The sequence below is a fragment of the Megascapheus bottae genome, chromosome 34 (assembly GCF_031878675.1).
Source record: "Megascapheus bottae isolate mThoBot1 chromosome 34, mThoBot2.hap1, whole genome shotgun sequence".
Lineage (NCBI taxonomy): Eukaryota > Metazoa > Chordata > Mammalia > Rodentia > Geomyidae > Megascapheus > Megascapheus bottae.
Genome location: NC_143542.1, coordinates 4,307,970 through 4,332,389, shown reverse-complemented (window position 1 = coordinate 4,332,389; position 24,420 = coordinate 4,307,970). Strand labels below are relative to the sequence as shown.

General features: G+C 54.9%; 2 protein-coding genes across 7 annotated transcripts; one reads left to right on the top strand and one right to left on the bottom strand.

Annotated features, from left to right (window-relative positions):
* Positions 1 to 494: 494 nt before the first annotated feature.
* Fbxo24 (F-box protein 24) lies at positions 495 to 11,981 on the bottom strand. 5 transcript variants are annotated; one of them, XM_090324161.1, is made up of 10 exons: positions 11,917 to 11,981; positions 7,931 to 8,029; positions 7,433 to 7,616; positions 6,190 to 6,428; positions 5,823 to 6,057; positions 4,846 to 5,004; positions 4,462 to 4,583; positions 4,139 to 4,270; positions 2,343 to 2,513; positions 495 to 1,874 (listed from the first exon to the last, which is right to left on the bottom strand). In XM_090324161.1, the coding sequence occupies exons 1-10, from the start codon at positions 11,950 to 11,952 to the stop codon at positions 1,512 to 1,514; spliced, it is 1,740 nt and encodes a 579-aa protein (XP_090180287.1). In that variant the 5' UTR covers positions 11,953 to 11,981; the 3' UTR covers positions 495 to 1,511. The 5 variants fall into 5 exon arrangements, with proteins under 5 accessions (XP_090180287.1, XP_090180285.1, XP_090180286.1 ...); XM_090324159.1 differs by lacking the exon at positions 11,917 to 11,981 and adding an exon at positions 10,712 to 11,199; XM_090324160.1 differs by lacking the exon at positions 11,917 to 11,981 and adding an exon at positions 10,582 to 10,705.
* Lrch4 (leucine rich repeats and calponin homology domain containing 4) lies at positions 10,858 to 24,007 on the top strand. Of its 2 annotated transcripts, none has more exons than XM_090324157.1 (17): positions 10,858 to 11,337; positions 14,716 to 14,860; positions 14,979 to 15,105; positions 15,278 to 15,383; positions 19,401 to 19,537; positions 19,631 to 19,743; positions 19,872 to 19,971; positions 20,225 to 20,315; positions 20,395 to 20,471; positions 20,580 to 20,641; positions 20,742 to 21,065; positions 21,139 to 21,242; positions 21,369 to 21,452; positions 21,629 to 21,714; positions 22,367 to 22,504; positions 22,588 to 22,665; positions 23,710 to 24,007. In XM_090324157.1, exons 1-17 carry the CDS (start codon positions 11,118 to 11,120, stop codon positions 23,812 to 23,814), a joined length of 2,097 nt encoding a protein of 698 aa, XP_090180283.1. In that variant the 5' UTR covers positions 10,858 to 11,117; the 3' UTR covers positions 23,815 to 24,007. The 2 variants fall into 2 exon arrangements, with proteins under 2 accessions (XP_090180283.1, XP_090180284.1); XM_090324158.1 differs by lacking the exon at positions 23,710 to 24,007 and adding an exon at positions 22,919 to 23,506 and having other exon boundaries at positions 10,862 to 11,337.
* Positions 24,008 to 24,420: the final 413 nt, after the last annotated feature.

Genomic DNA, 24,420 nt, shown 5'->3' with positions numbered 1-24,420 from the left:
TAGCTCTACTTCTGGTTTTCACGTAGTTAATTGGAGATGAGACTCATGGACTTTCCTACCCAGGCTGGCTTTGAACTGTGATCCTCAGATCTCAGCCTCTTGAGGAGCTAGGATTACAGGTGTGAGCCACCAGGGGTCTAATATTTTCCCCAGGGGCCAGCATCCTGTACCGGGATCTACCTATTTATACTTGTTGCACAGTCCTACACACTGTATTCTCATGCCAGGCACTGGTGGATCTCCACTCTGAGGATGGCAGTTGAATGCCAGCCTAGAAAGTCTATGGTACTCTCATTATTTCCAATGAACCACTAGAAAACCCAAAGCAGCAGTGCTCTGCTTCCAAATGGTGGAGTGCAAGCCTGGAGCAAAAGAACTCAGGGACAGCACCCAGGACCTGAGTTCAAGCCCCACAATGAAAGGGGGGGAAAAAAAGGAAAGAAAAGAAAAAAGAAATGGAAACAAGAGTTTTTTTTTCTTTGTTACTGTTTTTATTTTCTTTTGGTCTTATTTATCTGTCTTTGGGAGAGTGAGGGAACACAGAAATGGAGGGACAAAGGGTTTAAACAAATGCAGCAGCAGTTCTCACTAGACACTGTGTTGAAAATGAACTACACAATCTGTGGGTGGGGCCGGGAGGGAAAACTGGGAGAGTTAGGGAAGGGTGACATTTTTTTTTTCATGTACTCTTTACCTGACTTATGAAATGGCAACTTCTCTGTACATCACCTTTATAACAATAAAACAACAATTAAAAAAAAAACGTCAAGGATGGTCAGAGGAGACCAGGTGTGGCTGGAGAAGAGCGGTGCCATCACTGGAACAAGGGCAGTGTGGCATGGAGCTTTCTAGAATCGGGGGAAAATCGCTTGTCAGGATGAGACTGGTGTTCAGAGGACTCAAACTGGGGAGCCAAGTAGTAGCTGTGATGAATGGTGCTAGGAGGGGCCAGGACTCCCAAGTCAAAAAAAAAACAAACCAAAAAACTGCCTCACAACCTGTCATCCTAGCTGTTCAGGAGATCTGAGAATGCAGCCAAGTCCGTGAGACTTATCTCCAGTGAACCACCAAAAAGCCAGACTTGGAGCTGTGGTTCAAGTGGTAGAGGGCCAGCCTCCAGCAGCACCCAGGCCCTGAGTTCAAACCCCACAATGGGACAAAAACCAAAAGCAAAACAAAACAGGTAAGGTCTTAGGAGCTGGAAAGGGGGAGTGAGTTGGAGAGCTCTGCGCCCAGCGACCTCCACTCATCCACTGGGCCGGGCATCCTACCCCATCTCTTACCCCATCCTTCCAGGCCCCAGGGCTCCAAAGCAGGCCTCACTTCAGCCTTTTATTCTATTAGTCCATCAAATCTCTTGTCCATGATAGTCAGGCTGTGCAGCCCCTGAACCTTTTACAAAAGAGTCCCCGTCTCCACCCGACCCACCCCCATGGCCCCTCCCCACAGGCACCCGCAGTGTCCATGCTACCGCTCCATCTCTCCTCCAGGACTGAGGCTGAGGGAGGGGGTCAGCTCTCGGGGGTCGAGGGGTCTGACGCAACCCCGCCAGCAGCCCTCTGCAGCATGTCCAGGGCCTCCCAGAAGAAGTCCTTCTGTGCCGCCATCAGGGGCATCCAGCCCACGATCTCCTTCATCTTCTCCATGCGGTCCTGCAATGTAGGACAGCTGTGGATCTGGCTGAGATACTCCTCACAGGCCCTCGCTGTCCCCCCGGGGTCCTGGGGCGCTCCAGCCCCCAGGCTTGGCTCAGGGCTCCCCACTGCCTTGCTAGGTGGCAGGTCCCGATAGGCAGGGCCGCGCTCGATGTCGTGGCTGGCCAGCATGTAGAGGCACTCTCGGGTGGAGCAGAGAGAGCAGGCACACAGGGGGACCTGCGGGGAGAAGGAGGAGGCTGGCTGTGGGGCGGGGGGGGAAGCAAGCAAGCCTCCCAAGAAGTTAATCCAGCTGCCATCTTTTTTTGGTTCAGTCACTTGAACCACAGCTCCACTTTGGTCTTTTTGATGGATTCTTGGAGATGGACTTTTCTGTGCAGGCTGGCTTTAAATCACCCTCAGATCTCAGCTTCCTGAGTGGCTAGGATTACAGGCGTGAGCCACCTGTGTGTTGAATCCAGCTGTTGTGCTGGTCCAGCTCCGATCAGCCCTGAGCCAGCAACTGAGGGGCACCTGGCTAGGTGCCAGGGCCATATAAGGTCAAAAGGGGTCAGCTAAGGGAGAGCCAAGGGCAGCAGGCAAGGGAGGGAGGTGAGGTGCTAGAAAAATGAACTAGTGGGCCCCTGAAGGAGTCTGGGCATGGCGAGTCAGGCAGAGAGGATCCAGCATTTCTTTTCCAACTCTGACCTTGACATGGAGCTTGACGAAGGAGGCGCTTCCCTTCGGCCAACCAGGCAGGCGGCCTCCTGCCCCGCAGCCACAGCCCAGTAGCTCCTTGCTGAAGTCCAAGCCCTGGCTGAGCACCAGGGAATGGTTGAGGCCACACCACAAGGCAATGGGGCGCTGCAGATAATGCACCTGCAGACGAGCCAAAGAGGCCGTGAGCGGGGAAACCCCGGGCCCAGCCAGAGACGGAGGGCAGAGGCTCAGGGCATGGGTTATGGAAGGACGAAATGGATGCCTGCTGGATGCAGACTTCCTCAGCCTGTCCGTCTATGTATGTGCTGGTCCTGGGCTTGACCTGTGGGCCTGAGCACTGTCCTTGGGCTTTCTCAAGGCTAGTGCTCTACCACTTGAGCACAGCACCCCTTCTGACTTTTCTATGTATGTGGTACCAAGGAATTGAACCTGGGTCTTTGTGTGTGTGAAGCACTCTCTACCACCAGGCCAAACTCCCGGCCCTTCCCTGAACTTTATTGTCCAAGTAAGTGTTTTACCAATTGAGCCAAAGCTCTACTTCTGGCTTTGTGGTGAGTAGTTAGAGGTAAGAATCTCACAGCAAGGCTTTCTTGCCCCTGCTGGCTTCTCATTAAGATCCTTAGATCTCAGCCTCCTAAATAGCTAGGATTACTGGCTTGAGAGCCTGGCACCTGGCTATGACTGCACTCTTGTTCCTTATGATAACCAGTTCTCCCCGAAGCTCTCTGTGATGTGGCTTTTCTCCTAGCACACCCCTGACCTGCCCTCTCCAGGGGTACTTCCGGGGCCTTTCCTGCATGATCATTCTCTTGGGTGTATTGGTACTCCAATTCCAGACGCAGGTAAGAGAAGTGGAGATATGACTCAAATGGTAGAGGGCTAGCCTTGAGAAAAAACACTAAGAGACGGTGCTCAGGTCCTGAGTTCAAACCCCAGTACCAGCACATGCGCACACGCGCACACACACACACACACACACACACCAAGATAAAACCATGGCCTGACTCTTTTCTCTGTGTTCACACTGTCATCATGAGCCACCCTGACACCCCCATGCGCACACAGCTTCTAGAATGCACCGAGGACAGTCCTGCTACCTGTCCCATCACCCCTTGCTGGCATTGGTGGCTACCGTCCCCATTTGTCTCTCTGTCTGCTTTTGTCATCTCAATCTTGTCCCACCTTGCACTTGAACTGCCAGCTAGACAGTTTCCAAGTCAACCCTTTATACTTTCTCACTGCAGAAAGAAAAAGTCTAAATTCCCACTCTTTCATCTTCAAACCAGTCATTAGTTTGGAGGAGCTTGTTTATGTTCCCCGCAAACTTGTCCTGAACCCACTCTTTTCTGTTCTCACTGCCACATACCAGCCTCTGGCCCTCACCAGCATCCTGTGCCCCAAGGCCAGCTGACCAGCTCCGTCATGGGTGAAAGTTCACTATGGCTTCTGACTTGTAAACACAGCTCATTATCTCACAGATCTCCAGGGAACTACTTTGCCTCCAGCCATTAAACTACCTGCAAGCTTCACCCCCTAACTCCATCCTCTAACATAGATGCCTTTCCCTCCCCAGCCCCACTTGAATCCTGAGTATCCTACCAGGCCCTGTTTACATCTCTCTTCTAATTACTCTAGCCATCTCCCCCTCCTCCCCGCAATAGATCTCTAATGCGTACTCAATGTATAATGATCAGACGCTCTGAGTGCCTTGGGGGAGGCCAGGGAAAGGACAGCGCTTCATGGAGACTGGAAAAGTGAAAAGCGGAAGAGAGAGCCTTTCTTACCTGTGTGGGTTCTCCTCGGTCCATCTTGTCCCCTGTCCCCAGCTGCCCATATCTATTATTCCCCTGCATAAAGATTCGGCCAAATTCATCCACCAGGCCAACGTGATTGTAGCCAAGAGCACAGAACAGGATCTAGGACGGGAGACAGGACAGGCAGGCACTGGGTTTCCTTTAAAGGAATGCTGGAGTATCTGACCCACGTCCCACCCACCCCCAGTGACTCTCTTCACCTCCTCTCCTCCTCACCCTGGATCCACCCTTCGATTCCCGCTTATAGTTCAGGCTCCATCCTTTCTGGTTTGCCCGTGCCCCCAGCTCCCTACCTTGGCAGGCAGTGAGAGAGCAAGCGGCATCTGCTGGTCCAGGGGATCAAAGGCTTGAAGGGTCCCAAAGAGATCACGATACACCCCTGGGGTATGCACCTCAAAATATACTCCCCCCTGGTCTGGGGGGTCAGGAGCCCTCAGCTCAGCAGCTTCGGGCACCTGTTTCCTAAGACCCCACCTGGGACAAAAGCTGCCCGGTTGAAGGCAGCTCAAACACCTGAGAGAGATACATCAGCTCTGACCCCCGGGGAAAGCCTAGGATCCCATGAGGATGTCACACTTCAGGGCTAGAACAAGGGCAAGGGGCGTCAGCACGCGGAGAGGCTGTCCATGGCTCGGGACAGGACGTGGGGCTGTGAGGGGCAGGGGAGCTGCTCTTACCAGTGATGTAGAGGGTGCTGCTCTGGTTGGAAGCCATGCAGGTGACCCGCAGGTGGGGCAGGCAACGAGACACCTTTCTGAGGGCCAGCTGCACTGTGTAGGAGCGGGGCTGGTCCAGCTGCGTCTCGTTCACCACCAGAGAATAGATCTTTCCTTCCTCTGGGGGGAAGAGGGGGTGGGCATTTGGGGACAGGGACTCAGCAATATCTGTATTAATGTCACTCCCCCTCCTCCCCTCCCGGACACACAAGGATACAGCATTGACTGCTGGAGTGAGGATGGAAGGAAAAGGGTCGCCTGGACCCCAGACGACACCAAGAACATACGTCCGTGTGAGAGGTGCGTGGGGAGACAACAGCTCTACCACTTGAGCCACAGAAGCAATTCTGGCTTTTTCTATGTATGTGGTACCGAGAAATCGAACCTGGGTCTTCGTGCATGCTCGCAAGCACTCTACCATTAGGCCAAACCCCCAGGTCAAAGTTAGATTTAAAAAAAATTAGGTATTTAGGACAGCAGTGATTTCCAAACCTTTTTTGTTTTTGTTTTTTTAAAGCAGGGCTCCTTCATTCACGTAAAATAGAATACAGAATTCTAGACTAGGAGATGGATAAAAGCAGGCTGGCTGGATGCTAGTGGTTCATGCTTCAAATCCTAGCAACTCACGAGGCTGAGAGCTAAGGATCATGGTTTAAAGCCAGCTTGGACAGGAACGTCCAGGAGACTGAGCTCCAAAAAGCCAGAAGTAGAGTTGTAGTCTCAAATGGTAGAGCATTAACCTTGAGTGAAAAAAAAAGCTCAGGGATAGCATCCAGGCCCTGAGTTCAAGCCCTAGGACACACACACACACACACACACACACACACACACACACACACACACACCCCTAGGGCCCCAAGAGGCCCTCCCCTGTGGCCCACAGCCTGCATCAAAGAATCTGCTGAACATCTACAAAAACCACTGCTTCCGGACCCCACCTGTGAGCAGCAGCAGGGCCCGATGGGTCTCCTGACCAACCAGCACAATCTGTTTGAAGCTCATGGAGTGGTGGAATGTCATCTTGAAGACCCTCTGCCCACTGGACTGCAGGTAGACCTCCACACAGTCGCAGGCCTGGCTGCCGGTTGAGCCAACCACAGCTGGCTGCTCCCGAGTGGCCAAGACATAGAGGTATTTACGGTAAACTGTGTCACACCTTGGGTCTGAGGCGAACTGTGGAGAAGACTTGTTTTCAGGCTCCTGCCAGGACAGGGCCCACGTCCTGACAACCTCCTGAGGCAAGGAACTTGGGGACTCGTCTCTGGAAGCCGGGTGGGGGGACGGGGGGGGGTCCCAGCTACTTACATCTTTGGCTCCTCGACACAACACAACGTAGTGGCAAGCCCGCTTCCACTGGATCTGACCAAGGGTGGAGGAGACTAGGGCGTTTTTGAGGAAGAAGAGAGTCCCTACGTAGTCAAGAATGAACACGTGGTCCTTCGTAGGCAAGAAGCGGCGGTAGCCATGGGCTAGCAGGGGTGCCACGCTCTTGCTGAGACACCGACGGCGGCCTCCGAACGCTTGGAAATACAGGCCCTTCGTGTCTGGGGAATGGAAGGAGATGGACAGTTCAAGGGATTCAGGTGGATATGAGGGGAAAAGCCCGGGGTTTGGGGCAAGCTAAATATTTTTTCCCCAGGACTAGGGAGCTGTGGAAAGCTTAGATCTGCTCCCACCTCAGCCCAAGGCCAGCCACGGGCTTCTTAGCATCTCTTTAGTGCAACCTTGCATCCGAGACATCAAAGAAATAGAAGAATAAATAAATAAAGAAGAGAGGTAGAAAGAAGAAAAGGATGACTAGGAGAGGTCAAGAACCTCTCCTCACTCCCCCCAAGCTGTGGCTCTGTTTTGTGGCTGGGCCTTCTCCCCTAATCTCCTTGTTTGTTTGTGAAAGAAATAATGGGGTTGGGGCTCTCTGAGGTAGTTCGTTTTGGTCCAACATGGGGCTTGAACCCTGGGCCTGGGCGCTATCCCTGAGCTCTTTTTCTTTTTGCTCAAGGCTAGCCCTCTACTAGTTTGAGTCACAACACCCCTTCTGGTTTTCTGATGGGTCATCTGAGATGGAGTCTCATGGATTTTCCTGCCTGGGATACCTTTGAATCTCCATCCTCAAATCTCAGCCTCTGAGTAAGCTAGGATGACAGGCATTAGCCACGGGCACCTGGCTGGAAAGGGTTTTAGAGGAAGGGTTTTAAAAGCTTTGTTGTGCAACCAGAGAAGCTGCTAACTAGCTGCTGATGGCCTCTCATTGGGCTGGGCGGCCCGGGCACTGTTCTTCCTTCTGACAAATTAAAGATGGAGAGGCTTGGAAACTGAGGTTTTGAGACAGGAACACGCGAGATGCAGGCAAGCTTCTCGTGTGTGCGGGCTGTGTGTGGAGGAGTGATGGGTGGCATGTCCGCCAGAGGTCTTGGTGTTGTGGATGAAGGTTTGAATCTGGGGGGTTGGCACAGAGAGCAGAGGTGATCCATTAACTAGAGAGCAGGAAGCGCCCCCAAGAGGGAAAGGACAGAGGCGAGGAGAGGAGGAGGTGCTGGGGAAGGTGTACAGTTCAGAATGGCAGCTCTCTTCCAGGGCCGGACCCCAGAACTCTGCTCTCGGAGGCGAGGACTGAGCCGGCGGCAGATGCGTCTCCACACGCCCTCGGCGTCACACACTTCGTGGAAGTATCGGCATGTCTGGCCAAGGGCCACCACATCTCTGACCGGAAGAAATGAAATGATGTGTTCCACCTGGTGGGAGGGGGACGGAGGGGGGAAGTGGGAGTCACTGGCAGTCCCTCCAGTGGTCTGCCCTCTGTTTTTTATTTTCTGGTCTTGTGGCTTTGACCTCAAGGCAAGGGCACTGTCCCTGAGCCTGTTTGCTCAAAGCTCAGTCGATCACTTGAGCCACAACTCCATTTCTGGCTTTTCTTTTTAGTGGGCTAGCTGTGACTCGAGATCCTCAGATCTCAGCCTCCTGAGTTGCTCGGCTAAGATTTACAGGCGTGAGCCACGGGCACCCAGCCTGCCCCTCCATTCTTCATACATTCCCACGAAACACTCACCAGCTCTGGGGGGAACAACTGAACAGAAATAGGGTTCCCTCTCCCCTTCTTTTCTTCACCCCTAGGCTCTGGGCCACAAGAAGGGCAGGTCCGCTTTACCTATGGGAGGAGGAGAGAGAGCATGGGGGTTTGGTGCACGGAGCCTCTCTTCCTGTGGGCTGCCAATCAGTCTTTCCTGCACTTCCTGTCTAGCTGCTCATCGAAACTGTGCACTGTCCCCTGTCCGGTCCTCCCATCTTCCAGATCCCAGGGGCCCTCCCTGGCTATCCGCCTGCCTGTTCTCTGACCCATCCCCAAATCTCTGAATGTTCTTGGCTTCTTGCCCTTCCCTTGCCTGGACACCCCCTCACCCTGCGCCCCTCCTCCCACGTGCACAGCCCAGTCAATATTTGCGGCTTCTGTCTCCACTTTCTCCTCACCATCCTGACCAGCCCCTCCCTTCTCCTGCCCTCATCTCTCCGGGCCCCTGTCCCCGCTGCTGCCTTTCCCACACCATGTCCCTGCCTGGGCTTGGGGGGGGCCTCTGGGGCCCCTCTCCCTCCTAAGCCCCTCCCCTATGGAGTCTGGGACAAACAAACCTCTCTGTGACCTCACTGTTCAGCTCACTGTGACCTGTCTTCCTTAACTTGGCCTGAGAGCGAGATCCTAGATTCTAGCTTAGCCTCCAGCCACCAGATGGCCTATGGGGTATGTATATCCCTGGAGAAATAAATTGTCAACTACTGATCCATGAGACCTTGACTTTGAAGAAGTGGATGTTTTCCCACTTGAGGAATCCTTCACATCTCTGCAGACCAGGGCCTTCAGAGATTTGTAGCTTGAGTATAAACTCGGGGGGGGGGGGAGGGAAGAGAAAGGTATACACTCCGTTTTGACAGATGGTGGAGAGAAAAAAGACCCCGTGTCTCCCTCCTAGCTCACAAAGGCATTCATCAGATAAAATAATTCACTGCAGTTCTCATGAAGACACAGTGAAAGCACATTGCTTTCCTGGGGGCCAGCAACATCATTCCATTTACAAGAAATAAGCTGAGAAGGTGGGAAAGGAATGGACATGCTCTGAAAACTTAATCTCCCTAAGCAAAAAAGTCTGTTAGCTTTTCTTGTGGAGGATGAAAATTTCTAGGTCAAACAAGTTTGAGTGTGACCAGGTAGGAAGAAACAGGTCTATTTACAACAGTCAAAGAATGGCTTTCCAGGGGTTCAAAGAAACACAGTCCTGTAAGACAACCACCCCATACTGCGCAGGAGTGCAGTTTATTATTACAGGTATATTCCTTTTTTTTGTCTTTTTGCCAGTCCTGGGGCTTGAACTCAGGGCCTGGGCACTGTGCCCAAACTTTCTGCTCAAGGCTAGCACTGTACCCGTGAGCCACAGCATCACTTCCAGCCTTTTCTATTCATGTGGTCCTGAGGAATTGAACCCAGGGCTTCATGCATGTTAGGAAAGCATTCTACCACTAAGTCACCCTCCCAGCCCTAGGTCTATTTATTGACTGTACTAGAGGTCAATGAATAGACTATCTCCACTCCAGCTTCTTTATTTGCTGCAACTAGTCTTAAATACCCAAGAAGGAATTCTAATAATTCCGTGTGTGTGCGTGTGTGTGTATGCTGATAACAAGGTTTCAGGGTTTCAGTCAGGGACTGGGTGCTGTCCCTTAGCACGTCACTCAAGGTTGGCCATCTACTACTGGAATTGCACCTCCACTCTGGCTTTTTGCTGGTTAACTGGAGCTAAGTCTTCTGGATTCTTTTGCCCGAGCTGACTTTGAACCTAGATCCTCAGATCTCAGCCTCCCGAGTGGCTTACAGGACTACAGGTGTGAACCACCAGTACCTGGCACTGACAATTTAATAGCTATTTAGGTGTATGGCTATCTCAGATGTGACTTAGAAAACAGAGTAAACTTCAGTGACTACTTCTACTGGGGGTCTCAAAGGATGTTAGGCTCTCTTAAGTGGACAGCAAGTATTGTATCTTGTATTTTGAGAACTCTTTTCTCCATTTCACCTTCCAAAAAGTAAATAAGAGGTTTCAAAGATGGGGGGGGGGGAGAGTCCAGTGTGGAGGATTAAGATCCAGCCTAATGGCAGCCATGAAGAATTTGGGCAGGTACTGAGGCTTGAACTCAGGGCTTGAGCACCGTCCCTGAGCTTTTTCACTCAAGGCTGGGGTTCTACCCCCACTTCGACGGCTCTTTTTGGTGGTTGATTGGAGATAAGAGGCTCACGGAGTTTCCCGCCCAGGCTAGCTTCGAACCTCCATCCTCTGAGTAGCCAGGATTACTGGGGTGAAGGCACCAGCCCCTGGCTCCCCCCGCCCCCCGGTAGGACCTTGCTGTTTGCTCTTGCTCTGACTCATTCACTTCCCTCTACCTCAGTTTCCTCCCTCGTAAAAACGAAGGTCGTGATGTCCTTTCTAAGCTCCTCTGGTGCGGGTCACCCCAGTTTCCAACCGCAGCCGGAAATGGCCCCCCGCCACCACCACCACCCCGCTTGCACGGGCTCCCCTGGGCGTCTGTCACGCCCTCCGGGCTGGCTGGCTTCCCGCCGAGGCCAGCTTGAACGAACTGCCCGGGCCAGGCCCGCACAGAACCGGCCCGCGGCGCTCGCTGTTCTTTACCTCTGTCTCAAAAGTTCTAGCTCACCCGCCGCCTCTTTAGCGAAGGGAACGCCTTCTCGCCCATGCTATTGGTCGGTAGAGCCGTCCCTCAAGAGAAGAGGCCGGGACAGGTTCCCTCCGGAGGTTCTAATTGGCCATCTTGACAAGTCACTCGCCTGTATTTGGTTTGCAATTGGTGTTCGCCTCGCGTCGCTCCAGAGCTCTTCTAGTTGAGTGCCGGCATCCCCGCCTTCTGCTTGTCTCTGATTGGCTCCATCGCCAGCCCTGAGCATTGTGATTGGATGTGGCTGCGCGGGGCGGGCCGGCCCGGCGCGTCGGCCGTTGGCGGGTGCTCCATTCTTCCCCCCGCCCTTCTCCCGCCGGGCTCCAGCCCGGGAGGCTCCACCCCTCCGCCGGCTTCTGATTAGCTGCTTCCCACGGGTCTCTCGCCCACGATTGGTCCGCTGGGTCCCGGACCCCGTTTCCTCCCTCTCGAGGCTACTACGGCGGCTCCCGGGCGGGGGAGGGGACGGGAGAGACGGCCGGTCCCGTCAGTCAGGCAGCGGGAGCCGCCGGGAGCGGATGGCGGCGGTGGTAGCGGCCCCTCTCGCCGCCGGGGGTGAAGAAGCAGCAGCCACGATCTCTGTACCAGGATCTCCGGGTCTGCCTGGGAGCCGCAGTGCAGAACGAGCCCTAGAGGAGGCTGTGGCCACCGGGACCCTAAACTTGTCTAACCGACGCTTGAAGCACTTCCCCCGGGGCGCGGCCCGCAGCTACGACCTGTCAGACATCACTCAGGCAGGTGAGTGTGCGCGCGGGCCGGGAGGGGGGAGGGGGACTGGGCCAGGAGGCCGAGACCCTCATTTGCATAGCCCCGCCCCCGGCCCCGCCCTCGAACGGGGCCCGCCCTCTCACCTAGCGGCCGGGGCGCTCCGGGGCCTTGATTGGCACGAGCCCGAGACCACCCCCCCCTCGCGGGGCTGAGAGCCGCGGGACCATGAATGGGTGCGCTGGTCGCTTTGCACGGAATGCCCGGCGCGGCTGGCCGGGCGTGGAGGGCCTATTTTATTTGCATATACCATGCACCTGTGCCGTGGTCCCGTCCCTCACCCGGCCGGCTCGCCCGTTGGCGAGTTCCTTCCACCTCCGCTTGGAGATGGTGACCCAAAAGTAAAAGATCCCCGGCCAGCGCCTCTACATCCATTTCTACCTCTCCCTCCTCGCTCGTCTCCAGGCAGCAGCTCCTCCCCTCCCCTTCCAGTACGATCGTCCGTGTCTGGCCCCGAACCACCCGAGGTTTCTGCTGACTTGGCCGTAGCCCCGCCCCCTCAGGTGCCAGCCCCCCCCCCAGCAAACCCGGGGGGAGAGGAAGCAAATCTACCTCCTTTAACTCTGCTCCCTGAGATTTTTCTCCCATTATCCTCGATCCCTATCGCTGACATTCCTGGCGTCTGTGAGGTCACCGGTGCCTGTGACCTCATAAGAATCCCACAGTTGTCTTTGCAGTCTTTGCTTTCCCTTTGGGAGGGAGAATGTGGGGGAATTCGATCTCCTAGCGAGAGGAGTCCCCCCCTGGAGACTCTCCTTCTGGTCCTTGCTAGTTGGTAAGATTCTTCTAATGTCCCATCCACTCCGGTGCCTGATGATCTGGGGTGGGGGGGTGTAAAGGGGCGGTGCTGGGAACTGTTTTGACAGGTGAGTCAGGCTTCAGCTGCTCCAGAGGCCGCCCTTTGACCTTGGGCTGTCAGATGGGGGGTGGGGAGACCGAATTCCCCAAGCCCCACCCTAGCCTGGCTGTTGTAGAAAGAGCCTCTTGCTTTTCACCCAGCTTCCGAATCGGGGTTATGGAGTTGAATACAAGAGTGCATTTCTCTTCCAGTAGGTACATGTTTCCCTCTCTCCCCACACAACCACTCCGGCTAGACACTCCCTTTGCTGTTTTAGGGGAGAACTAGTTTAAACTACACTCTTCTTGCAATGAGTGAATGTGGAGAAATGGGCAACCCCCTTGAGCCATCAGCCTCCCACTCCCCACCCATAAGCTCCAGATTGACCTCAGCAGCTGTGTGACACTGGCCGTCTGTTCCCTTCCCCTCCCCCCTCGTGTGTGTGTGTGTGTGTGTGTGTGTGTGTGTGTGTGTGTGTGTGTGTGTTTTGACAAAGACCAAATGTTATTCTTCCTTAGGGCTCTGTCTCAGTGAGTGGACTCTTGGGGAAAACTACCAAGAACTCCCGGCCCTCCCCTCACCCAGCCACCTCCCCTAACATTCCCGCTCAGGGTGCAGCCCCGGTTCCCATGGGTTCCCATGGGTGGCTAAGCAGGGAAAATCCCAGCTTCTCCAGAACCTCTCTCTGCCCTCCCCAATCCTTGCAGGACCCAAGTTCTAGGCCAGGTGGGTTCCATCTGGACAGCTCTCTCTCCTCTGTCCCCCTCCCCAGGCAGAGAGCTCCTAGCTTGGAGTATAAAGAGGAAGTGTCGAACAACCAGTCCTCCCTACCCTGCCCTCTGCTCTTTATCCTTCAACCTAGACTGAATATTTTCACACACACTGCCTCTCCTCTCCTCCTGCCCTCCCTGCTGGTTCTGAGCCTTCCCAGCAAGTTCTCTGAGCTCAGGCTCCTGATTTTATCCCTAGGACTTTGTTCCCTGGGCCCACTGGTAGGAAGAGTTCTGCTCAGGGGTGGGGCTGCCATAGCAAAGGAGAAGTATATAGCTGTTTCTCCCACAGCCCACATCCTGTGCCTCTGAGCCCTGCCTCCTCCAGCCTGGGCTCCTGGTGTGTGCCCTGCCACCCTTACCCCATGAAAACTTGGTCTCCACCTTGGTGTCCACATGGACACATACAAATACATTTGCAAGCACAGAGGATGCAGGCAGGTGTGTGGGGTGATGGGAGGACTCTGGAACAGTCTTTTAGGTATGGACCTGTGTTGTGCTGCTGTGAAGCCGCAGAGCTAGCATAAACAGATCCTTCTAGCCATGATCTGATGGGTTGTTTTGACTTCATTTCCTGTCACAAGATTCATTTCCTTGGGGGATAAGCCCTCCACTTCCTCTCCTCATAGCTTTTTGACCCCCCCCCCTTTGGCAGGAGGGCCCTCAAGAAGCTTCCACAAGTTCTTGCTGGGAACTTCCCTTAGCCGGCCTGGGCCCCTCCCTGTGCAGTCTGAGCTGGGCAAACAGAAACAACAGCTCAGGCTGAGTCTGCAGACTGGAGAGAACCCCCAGGTCTGCCTGGAGGCTGTCCAGTCCCGAGCCAGCTTTAGTTAGATAAGGAGGGGAAACAGCCTCTTCCCTGTCTCCGCTTCACTCCCTGTTAAAGCCTAGATACTGGCCAAGGGACTGAACTCTTGAGGTGTAGGTCAATCTGAGAGGAAAGAGAGGAAGGCTGGGGGGGGGGGCTGGAGCGGTGGGAAGGAGACCAGCATTGAGGCAGGGGAGCCCAGAGGGAGAGGACCTGAGAACTTTAGCCCCCCAGCTCTAGCTCACTCTTTGGCCTTTCCCACCCAGTCCTAGGCAAGCTAGAATTTCTCAGGCCCTTGGTCCTGGTGCCTAGTGAAAACATTTGTCCAGTGTTAGAGACCTTATATAATCTATAGAACCTGGATATAGGGAACAACCTTGGCTTCTCCCAGAAGGAGGAGGAAAGACTTTTGTAGCATTCCCTAAGTCCTCTGGCCACTCCCATCCTATCACCTTACTTTTGTCTCTTTGTTTTTCTTCAGTGCTGGGGATCTAACCCGGCCACACACTTGCTCTCCACTGAGCCCTCTGCACCCCTGCCTGACTGTTCCTGATGCAGCCCCCTCTTGTGACTTCTCTCTTCTCCCTTGTATTCTAGAACACAGGAACCACTGGTTACAAGACCTAGCAGGATACCTCTTCATTTGTGAATTTGAAGGTGGCATTCATGATCTATCCCCACTCCCCAGTAACTTCTCATTCACTGGCCCACTGGCCGCTGCTTAGTCAGTGACCTAACACCTTTGCCTTCTCTTTGCCTTTCTGGTCATCTAGCCGCAGGCTGCATTGTGTCTCTGGGGAGCCCAGGTGTCTGGGCTTGATCCTTGTAAGTCATCCATAGGTAGAGAACTGGGCAGCTGGCGTAGGGGTCATTCAGGTTCCCCTCATGCAGGACTGGGCCTCTCCAAGCTTTCTCCTGACACTTGCTTTCCCTAGACCTGTCCCGGAACCGGTTTCCCGAGGTACCCGAGGCAGCGTGCCAGCTGGTGTCCCTGGAAGGCCTGAGCCTTTACCACAACTGCCTACGATGCCTGAACCCCGCCTTGGGAAACCTCACGGCCCTCACCTACCTCAACCTCAGGTAGCAGGGGAGCTCTTCTCCTTATCAGTCTCCAGGTTCTGGGGCATGGAGACACCCGCCCCAGTCTGCCAGAATGCCGGGCTGAGGGAATGAACCCGCTGCCCTCTCCCTTCCACAGCCGGAACCAGCTGTCATCTTTGCCACCCTACATCTGCCAGCTTCCCCTGCGAGTGCTCATTGTCAGCAACAACAAGCTGGGAGCCCTGCCTTCCGACATTGGCACCTTGGGAAGCCTGCGGCAGCTTGTGAGAATGGGGAGCTGGGACCCTTGACCTCTGGGGGCGGGAGGGAGGCTGGGGACAGGCAGGAAGCCCGCTCTGGGGAAGACTGGAACCAAAGGCAGGCAGAGACAGATAGGAAGGCGCTTTCTCATGAGCCCGCTCTCATGGCTCCTTCTTGCTGCTGTCTGGATCGTAGGATGTGAGCAGCAATGAGTTGCAGATTCTCCCCGTGGAGCTGTGCGGCCTCCGGTCCCTGCGCGACCTCAATGTTCGCAGGAACCAGCTTAGCACCCTGCCTGATGGTAAGAAAAAAGACCCCGATGTGGGTGTGTGCGCATGCGCCGGCCTGAGCCCAGGCTGCTGTAACAAAGGTACCATAGACAGGTCGCATATCAACAACCCAAACTCACAGTTCTGGAAGCTAGGAGACCAAAGTGAGGGTACCGGTGGGCCAAGTTTTAGTGAGGGCCCTTAGTAGCAGAGCACAGAGACTTTTCTGGACTCTCTTAGTGTGTGTGTGTGTGTATAAGAGAGAGTGTGAGTGACACTGGGACTCGAAAGGGCTTGGGCTGTCTTCCACTTGAGCCACAGATCCACTTTCAACCTTTTTACTGTTTAACTAAAGATGAGTTTCTTACCAGACTCGGTGGCTCACACCTGTAATTCTAGCTACCCATGAGGCTGAGAGGCCGAGATCTGAGGATTGGGATTCAAAGCCAGCCCAGGCACTAAAGTCTGTGAGACTCTTGTCTCCAACTAACTACTAGAAAACGACTAGAAGTGGCACTGTGGCTTCAGAGGTAGGGTGGTAGCCTTGAGCTGAAGAGCTCAGGGACAGCACCCAGGCCCAGAGTTCAAGCCCCACAACCAAGAGAAAAAAAACAAAAAACGTTTCTTGACCTTGGCCTGCAAGCTCCTCCCACAGCCCTTTTTTCGGGTTGTGCATCTGGGGGATTCAGGAATTTAGTGTGACATAATGCCTCTATAATCAAAGGGGTTATAGGCAAGGAATCTTAGAATCCTGGGTTTTTACAGTGTTGAAAACAAACTGTAAATGCTTGTTTGCTTTTTTGCCAGTCCTGGGGCTTGAACTCAGGGCTTGGGCATTGTCCTTGGACACTTTTTTTTTTTTTTTTTTTTTTTGGCTCAAGGCTAGCGCTCTGCTTACTGAGCCACCAGTGTTACTTCCAGCTTTTTCTGTGTATGTGGTACTGAGGAATTGAACCTGGGGCTTCATGCATACCAGGTGAGCACTCTACCACTAGGCTACGCTCCCAGCCCCTTGTATTTGTTTTTGACCATAGCAAGAAGGCAAGGATTGCTAGCTCAGTTTTACAAATAAATAGGTGCAGGGAGCGGGTGAGTTGGGTGGCTCTGTGCAGTCTCAAGATTGGAGGGGCCTTCAAGGTCATCTAGTATCACATGCACCCCATCAGGAGCCCTCAAAAATCGAGTCAGGTGACGCCCTGCTCCTCCTCTCCAGGGCTGTGAATTGGTGGTGCCTTGTATGGCAGTCTGACAGTCCCATTTCAGTGAGCTAATTGTGACACACCATCATTTGATAGCCTCTGCTCAGAAGCAAACACACCTTATGTTCAGCCAGCTTTGTGATTGTGTGTGTGTGCCCCTTTGTTTTATGTGAGGGCCAAGTAGATGTGGCTGATGTGATTAAGATCTGGGGTCACTTCTCAAGGGTTTAAAGGCTTAACGGGGAGAGATAGCTGTTCATAGGGCACTGCTAGTTCAGGATGCTTTGACAGCTCAGGGAGGCAGTGAGGAGCAGGGGCTCTGCTAAGGGAGGCTGAAGACTTCTGCTCAGAAGTTTAGGCATGGGGCTGGGAATGTGGCTTAATGGTAGTGTTTGCCTAGCACGAATGAAGCCATGGGTTCCATTCCTCAGTACCAAAGCCAGGAATGGTGCTGTGGTTCAAATGATAGAGTGCTAGCTTTGAGCAAAAGGAGTTCAGGAACTATGCTCTGGCCCTGAGTTCAAGGCCCAAGACTAAAAAAAAAAAAAAGGGAAAAAAAGTGTAGGCATAGCACAAGCTGGATCTGGAAAGAGAATTTTTCCGCCCTTCATTCTGGCAGGGGAACCTCCACTGCAGTGAGAGAGAGCAGTGTCCACCACAAATGTAGTAAGAGTCTGTGAGACCTTATCTCCAATTAACCACTAGAAAACCGGAAGTAGGGCTGTGCTCAAGGTGGTAGAGCACGAGCCTGGAGATGATGAGCTGACCATCCAAAAAAAAAAAAAAAAAGACAAGAATGTATAAATGAGAGTAGGGGTTGTGAGGCTGTTTGGAGATGAGAACTAGCAGGAGTGGTGAGGGTAAGGGATGAACATGGTTAAACTATAGGCATATAGCACAACAATTGTATTTTATTTTTGTGTTGGACTCTGTCCCTGAGGTCTTTGGCTTAAACCTAGCACTCCACCACAGTTCTGCTCCCAGCCTTTTGGTGGATAATTGGAAAGAGAGTCTCATAGACTTTCCTGCCTGCATTGGTTTTAAACTATGATCCTCAGATCTGTCTCCTCAGTCACTAGTATTATAGCTGTGAGCCAGCAGCCACCAGCTGGAATCTTTTTTCTTTTTCTTTCCAGTACTTGAATTTGAACTGTGGCACTTTACTGTTTCCTGATACAACCTAATATTGAAGAGCTAGAGAAGAAGGGGTGGTCATTAGTTTCTCCGTCTCACTAAATACCCTTTCTGAGCTTGCTCTCTTTTCCTTTAGAAGTCAGCAAGTATCTTAGTGCATTGCTGTTACAGCAAAATATCTGATACAAGTAATTGACGCCAGGCACTGGTGGCTCACACCTGTAATCCTAGCTACTCAGGAGGCTGAGATCTGAGGATCTCGATTTGAAGCCAACCTGTGCAGGAAAGTCCGTGAGACTCTTAAACTCCAATTCACTACAAGTTGGAAATGGCACTGTGGCTCAAAGTGGTAGAAAGGTAGCAAAAAATTTCAGGGACAGAGCCTGAGTGCAAGTCTCAGTATCAGGACAAAGGGGGAAACAAAGAATTGGGTTTTATTTGGCTCTGGATCTGGAGTTGGAAAGTCTGAGGGCATGGTGCCAGCATCTTCTGGGCTAAATCAGAGCATTGGAGGCATCTGTGAGGAGACTGGTCCATTCCTCAGGGCAGCTCTCACCTCCAAACACCATCATCTATTCATTCGGGTCTTGGAATACCATGGTAAAATACTTTTGTACATCTAATTTGTACTAAGTTTAAAAACTGTATGAATTTGATGATTGTTTCTAACACATAACGTTTGGGAACACATTCAACCATAATACAAGTTGCAAATATTTGATCAGTACTCTCCCTGAGCCATAAAAAGAGATCCAACCACACGCCCCGGAGACCCAGGGGAAGAATGAATTCCACACTCTGAGGTCTCTGGAAACACTCAGAGGGGAGGAGAGGACCATGAAAGATGTGTAGCTTGGGTTTCCATTTGTTGCTTCTAGCTGAGTGAAGAGGATGTGGGAAGCGCAGAAACTGAAGGACCCAGAGGGGCAGATGGTGGGGTGGGAATTGACCCCACTAGGAAGACAGGTTGTTATTTTATTCTGTGCCTAGGGTCACCCCAAACTGGATCTGGGGTCTGGACTGCTTCTCTGAGAGAGTTAGCACAAGTCACCTTCCCCCTGGTAAGGCAGAGGCGCACACAAGGGTAGCACAGGGCGGGCGACTGTGGTCTTTGGGTTCACCCCTCTTCTGCTGCCCAGGCCAGGAGCTGGGCCTGGGAGGGTTTGATCAGTGGATGTCATCATTTGATTTGTGTCTTGTGCTGATCTTTGCAGGGTAGGTGAATACAGAACTGGGCAGGAGCTGAAGCCACAGTGGACTTTACTCTGTGTGTTGTGTGTGCGTGTGTGCGTGTGTGCATGCGTGCATGCCTATGCGCATGTGTGCACTAGTACTGGGGCTTGAACTCAGGGCCTGCTGCTGTTCCTTAGCTTTTTTCCCTCAAGGCTGGTGCTCTACCACTTGAGACACAGCTCCACTTCTGGTTTTTTGCTAGTTGGCTGATGGTTGGAGTCTTCCAGGTTTTCTCCCCTAGGCTGATTTTGATTTCCTAGCCTGAGCAGCAGGATTGCACCTGCTTCCAGATAGGCTTAATATGGGGTTGTGCAGGTGTGAGTGAGAGCAGGGGCAGAGAGTTGGCTCTTGGCAAGTAACTGAGCCAGGCAGAGAGGCTTTGGTGGAGTAGGGGTGACGACCTGGCCAGAGCAGAAGGCAAGCAAGGGACTACAGGGCCCCAGGCTCTGTCCTGCTCTTGACTCTTCCCTCACCCACCCCCAGAGCTGGGGGACCTTCCCCTGGTGCGCCTGGATTTTTCCTGTAACCGTGTCTCCCGCATCCCAGTCTCCTTCTGCCGCCTCAGGCACCTGCAGGTCATTCTGCTGGACAGCAACCCCCTGCAGAGCCCACCTGCTCAGGTGAGGTGTGGGCTGGGTCGGGAGCAGAGGGGAGACCTCTGGTAGGCCAGCAGGACCTAGGGGACCTCCTTCCTCCCCTCCCTCTTCTCCCAGATCTGCCTGAAAGGAAAACTTCACATCTTCAAGTACCTGTCAACAGAGGCCGGGCGGCGTGGAGCTGCCCTTGGGGACCTAGTCCCTTCGCGTCCCCCAAGTTTCAGTCCCTGGTAAGTCCTGATGGGAAAGAAGGAGGCCGTAAGCACCTCATGCGCCTTGCTGGCACAAAACCCTGGCTTGGTCTCCAGGGAGGGGGTGCTGCCCGCGAGGGCTGACTGGGTCTTTCTGGCTGGCCCAGCCCTGCTGAGGATTTATTTCCGGGCCGTCGGTATGATGGAGGGCTGGACTCAGGCTTCCACAGCGTGGACAGCGGCAGCAAGAGGTGGTCTGGAAATGAGGTACGGTCTCCTTTCCCTGGGCGTCTGGTGGCTCTGCGCTATGCTCGTCAGATCTCAATGTCCTGAGTATCCAGCATGACAGGTGTGCGCCACGCGTGCCCAGCTGCGTCTCAGGCTGAGGGGGCTGGCACACCGCCTCTCCTCGCTGTCCTGGGACAGCAGGTGTGGCTCAGCCACAGACCCCTATCTCAGTCCTCCGGGGCCTTGAGAGCCCCTGTAGTGCACAGCCCACCTCCCCTCTCTGTCGTTACAGTCAACAGATGAGTTCTCAGAGCTGTCCTTCCGGATCTCAGAGCTGGCCCGGGAGCCTCGAGGCCCCAGGGAAAGGAAAGAGGATGGCTCTGGTGAGTAGGGAGGGCCGGCGTGGATGAGGGTCTCACGTCCCCCATCTGCTCGCTCACCCACACTCCCTGGCCCCTCCAGCGGATGGGGACCCGGACCAGATAGACTTCATTGACAGCCATGTCCCCGGGGAGGAAGAAGAGCGAGGTACAGCCGAGGTGAGGACAGCGCCATGCCCTCCTCCGGGGGCAGTCCAATTGGGGGGCACACCTGTGCAGGCCTGGGGGACCAGGCCTCCCCTCAGCCCCCACTCATTCTCTCTGTAGGAGCAGCAGACACCTGAATTAAGCCCTGTGCCAGGGGATGGGGAGAGGGCCTTGAGTAGCAGGTACACCGTGCCCTGAGCCCACACTTAGACGTTGTACTCACCACCGTGGCCCTCACTCTTTCTTCAGCTAGGATTTCTTTCTTGTCCTGTCTCCCCTCAGGCGGGAGGAGCCAGCCGGGGAGGAGCGGAGGCGCCCAGACTCCTTGCAGTTATGGCAAGAACGGGAGCGGCGGCAACAGCAGCAGAGCGGGGGCTGGGGAGCCCCCAGGAAGGACAGGTGTGGGCACTCGACCCCTGGCTGGGGGGAGTCCCTGCTGAAGCCTGGGGCTCCAGGGCACCTCCTGAGTAAGTGGGCTCCGTGGGTCTGTGGCCCATCCAGTGGCACTGACTCTGCCTCTCCCGCTTCTTCCAGTCTCCTGAAGCTGGGGCTCAGGGCTGCTGGGGGAGGCACTGCCCTACTCGTGTCCAACCAGGCTGCCTGCAAGTAGGTTCCCCTCCACCCCACTTCCCACCCCTTCCCTCTGACCCATCCCCTAATGTCCTTTCTGTCTCCTCAGCGGTCCCCCCAAGCCCAGTGCCACCCAGCTGGGAGCATCTGGGGGACACGGAGCTCCTGCACCTGTTCCTCCTGCCCCAGAGCCTGTTTCTGTAGCTGGACCAGGTGGGACGGGGATGTGGAAGGAAGAATGGTGGCCTGAGGGGGACAAGTGGACACGGAGAGGAGAGGAGGAGAGGGTGTCTTTCTCACATGCCTTTGGTTTTGTTCCTCTCCCCCCCACCCCCCCAGTGACAGCACCTGCTTCCTGGCCACTCAGCTCCATTCAGAGACCAAACAGCTTCCTCTTCCGGTCATCCCCTCAGTGTGGCTCAGGTGGGTCTCCCTGCCCTCCCCGCCTCTGCCTCAGCTTCAGCCTGCACTGACTTCTCTCTGCGTCCCTTTGGGTTGGCAATCTCCCCTTAAGGCAGCAGGTGGGGGGTGCCAGGCAGTGGGCACGGTGTGGTGAGCTCTACGCAGTGGAGACAGCGAGGCCCTCCTCTTCCTGCTAGGCCCTTCCTCCCCAGACTCTGCCTTGAGACATCGGCCTTCAGCTCAGGATCTCGACCGGAAAGAATTAATGTCACAACTACGCCAGGTAAGCAGGGGTGGGGTTGACACAGGTTGAGCCTAGGCTTAACCTCTTTTTTTTTTTTTTTCCTTGTCTTTTTGTGCTGGTTCCGGAGCTTGAACTCAGAGCCTGAGCACTGTCCTTGAGCATTTTTTTTTTTTCCTTAAAGCTAGCACTCCACTATTTAAGCCACAGTTCTATTATTCCATTTCTGGCTTTTTGCTTTTTTTTTTTTTGCCACTCCTGGGGCTTAAACTCAGAGCCTGGGCACTGAGCACTCTAACACTTAAGCCACAGCACCACTTCTGGCTTTTTCTGTGTACCTAGTACTGAGGAATTGAACCTAGGGTTTCGTGTATGCCAGGCAAGCACTGTACCACTGAGCCACGTTCCCATCACATCTCTGAATTTTTGATAGTTAAGTGGAGATAGGAACCTCATAGACTTTCCTACTGGCTTTTTCCAGGCCGACTTCCAATCACAATCCTCCAATCTGTCTACTGAGTGGTTAGGATTATAGGCGTGAGCCAGGAGCTCCAGGCTTGGGCTCAGCCTCTTACAGTGCCCTTTGTCAGGGCTCCCTCAATACCCTCTCTTCTACTTAGTACCCACCAGAGGTGGGAAGAGGGCAAGTTTGTGTTTCCTGCTGACACTCTGTGCTCTTCCCTCCTGTTCCCAGGTTCTGGAGTCACGGCTGCAACAGCCCCTCCCGGAGGACCTCACAGAGGCGCTGGCTAATGGCGTCATTCTCTGTCAGCTGGCCAACCGGCTGCGGCCCCGCTCCGTGCCCTTCATTCATGTGCCCTCACCTGCAGTGGTCAGTTGGGACCCGAGGGAAGAAGAGGGACATGGTGCCAGGGCTCTGGGGTTCTCTTTCTCACCCTTCTTCCCTGCCTCCAGCCAAAGCTCAGTGCCTTCAAGTCTCAGAAGAATGTGGAGAATTTCTTAGAAGCCTGTCGAAAAATGGGGGTGCCTGAGGTATGGGGGCTGCTCTCTGCTCTAAAGGGTGGTGGTTTCTGGGGCTCAGCTGAGCACCATGCATGGATGGTGGGGTTCCTTTCACAGGGGTGTCTGCTCCCACAGAAAGCACCTCTGCATGCTCCGCCTGCATGTGTCCTGCCGCATGTCTGAGTGTTGGTGTGGCTCTAGCCCTGGCATGGGGTGGGGGGACCCCGGGCTGCTGCTGATTGTCTTTTGTCCTTGTCCATCTGCCCTTCCCCTCCATTCCCAGGCTGACCTCTGCTCGCCCTTGGATCTCCTCCAGGGCACTGCCCAAGGCCTACAGACCACACTGGAGGCTGCATTGCGGGTGGGGAGCAAGGCGCCTCCCCCTGTCTGGCCCCCCTCTGGTCTGGGCGGCTTCATCCTCTTCTACGTGGCCTTCATGCTGCTGCTCTATGTCGTCTACACTCGGCTTCTGGGTTCCTAGGACTGAAGTCACCTCTCCCCTCCCCCTCTTCTATTTATGACTCCCACCAACTCTGTCCCCACCAGTGGTGCCTTCAGACCCTACCAAAGACACTACGTCCCCCTCACGCACACTGACCTCAGAGCCCCCTCCTCCGGTGTGCCCAGACCTTGGGCGGAGCCTCTGGTCTCCCTCCTGTAGCCCCTCCCCGTCTCTGCTGATGGTGCCTTCATGCCCTCTCCCACCCCACTTGCTCTCTCCGCCCCCCAGGGGCGCTTGGATCTTTCCCTCCCCCCACTTGCTGCTATGGGGGCTAAATTATCTCTGTTTTGTAGAGAGAGATCTATATTTGTAGGTGATGTGGGGGCCCTGGCTGGGCTCCCCGGCTCTGTGTATAAACTGTACAGACTAGCTGCTTGTGTGTGTGTTTTCGTCTGCTCCCGCGTGCTAGCCTGAGCCAGCCATGCCATCCCCAGCCTCCTGTCCCCGACCTGTCCCCACCTTGACCCCTGTGTGATCTCCGCGTTGGCTCTGTGGCGCCTTGGTCCCCAGGGGGCCGTGTCTGGCGGGGACCCCCTGACCCCGCGGGGAGCCTGACCCGGACCTCCCCCCAGGAGTCCCTGTGTCAGCCCCGCCATATCCTGGAAGAGGAGGGGGGCCCGGGCGGGGGCCTCCCTCACATCGCCGCCGTGGTCCGCGCGCTGCTGGAGAGCCCTTAGGGGAGGAGGCAAGGAAGATGCCAGGCTTCCGCCTGAAACCAGGACTTGGCGGGGGCGCCGGTGCCCTCGGCCGCCGCGGCTGGGCCGGGCCTGGGTGGGGGCTCGGAGGGGGTGAGAACGCAATAAAAGGCAGGGCGCAGGGCCGGCGCTCAGGCGTGCCATGCGTGCGAGCCTGCGCCCGTCTGGAAACCAGCGGGCGCGCCTGCCTACTCCATGCGAGCGTGCTCTAGTGTGCGAGGGGGCCAGCGTGCGTGCGTGCGTGCTCCAGTGTGCAAGTCCAGGCTGTGAGTGGCAGCGCGCGTGCGCACTCCACGCATGTGAGCTCCAGCGTGAGGGGCAGCGCGCGTGCGCACTCCACGCATGTGAGCTCCAGTCTGTGAGTGGCAGCGCGCGTGCGCACTCCACGCGTGTGAGCTCCAGTGTGTGAGGGGCAGCGCGCGTGCGCACTCCACGCATGTGAGCTCCAGTGTGTGAGGGGCATCGCGCGTGCGCACTCCACGCGTGTGAGCTCCAGTCTGTGAGTGGCAGCGCGCGTGCGCACTCGTATGTATGAGCTCCAGCCTGTGAGCGGCAGCGCGCGTGCGCACTCCACACGTGTGAGCTCTA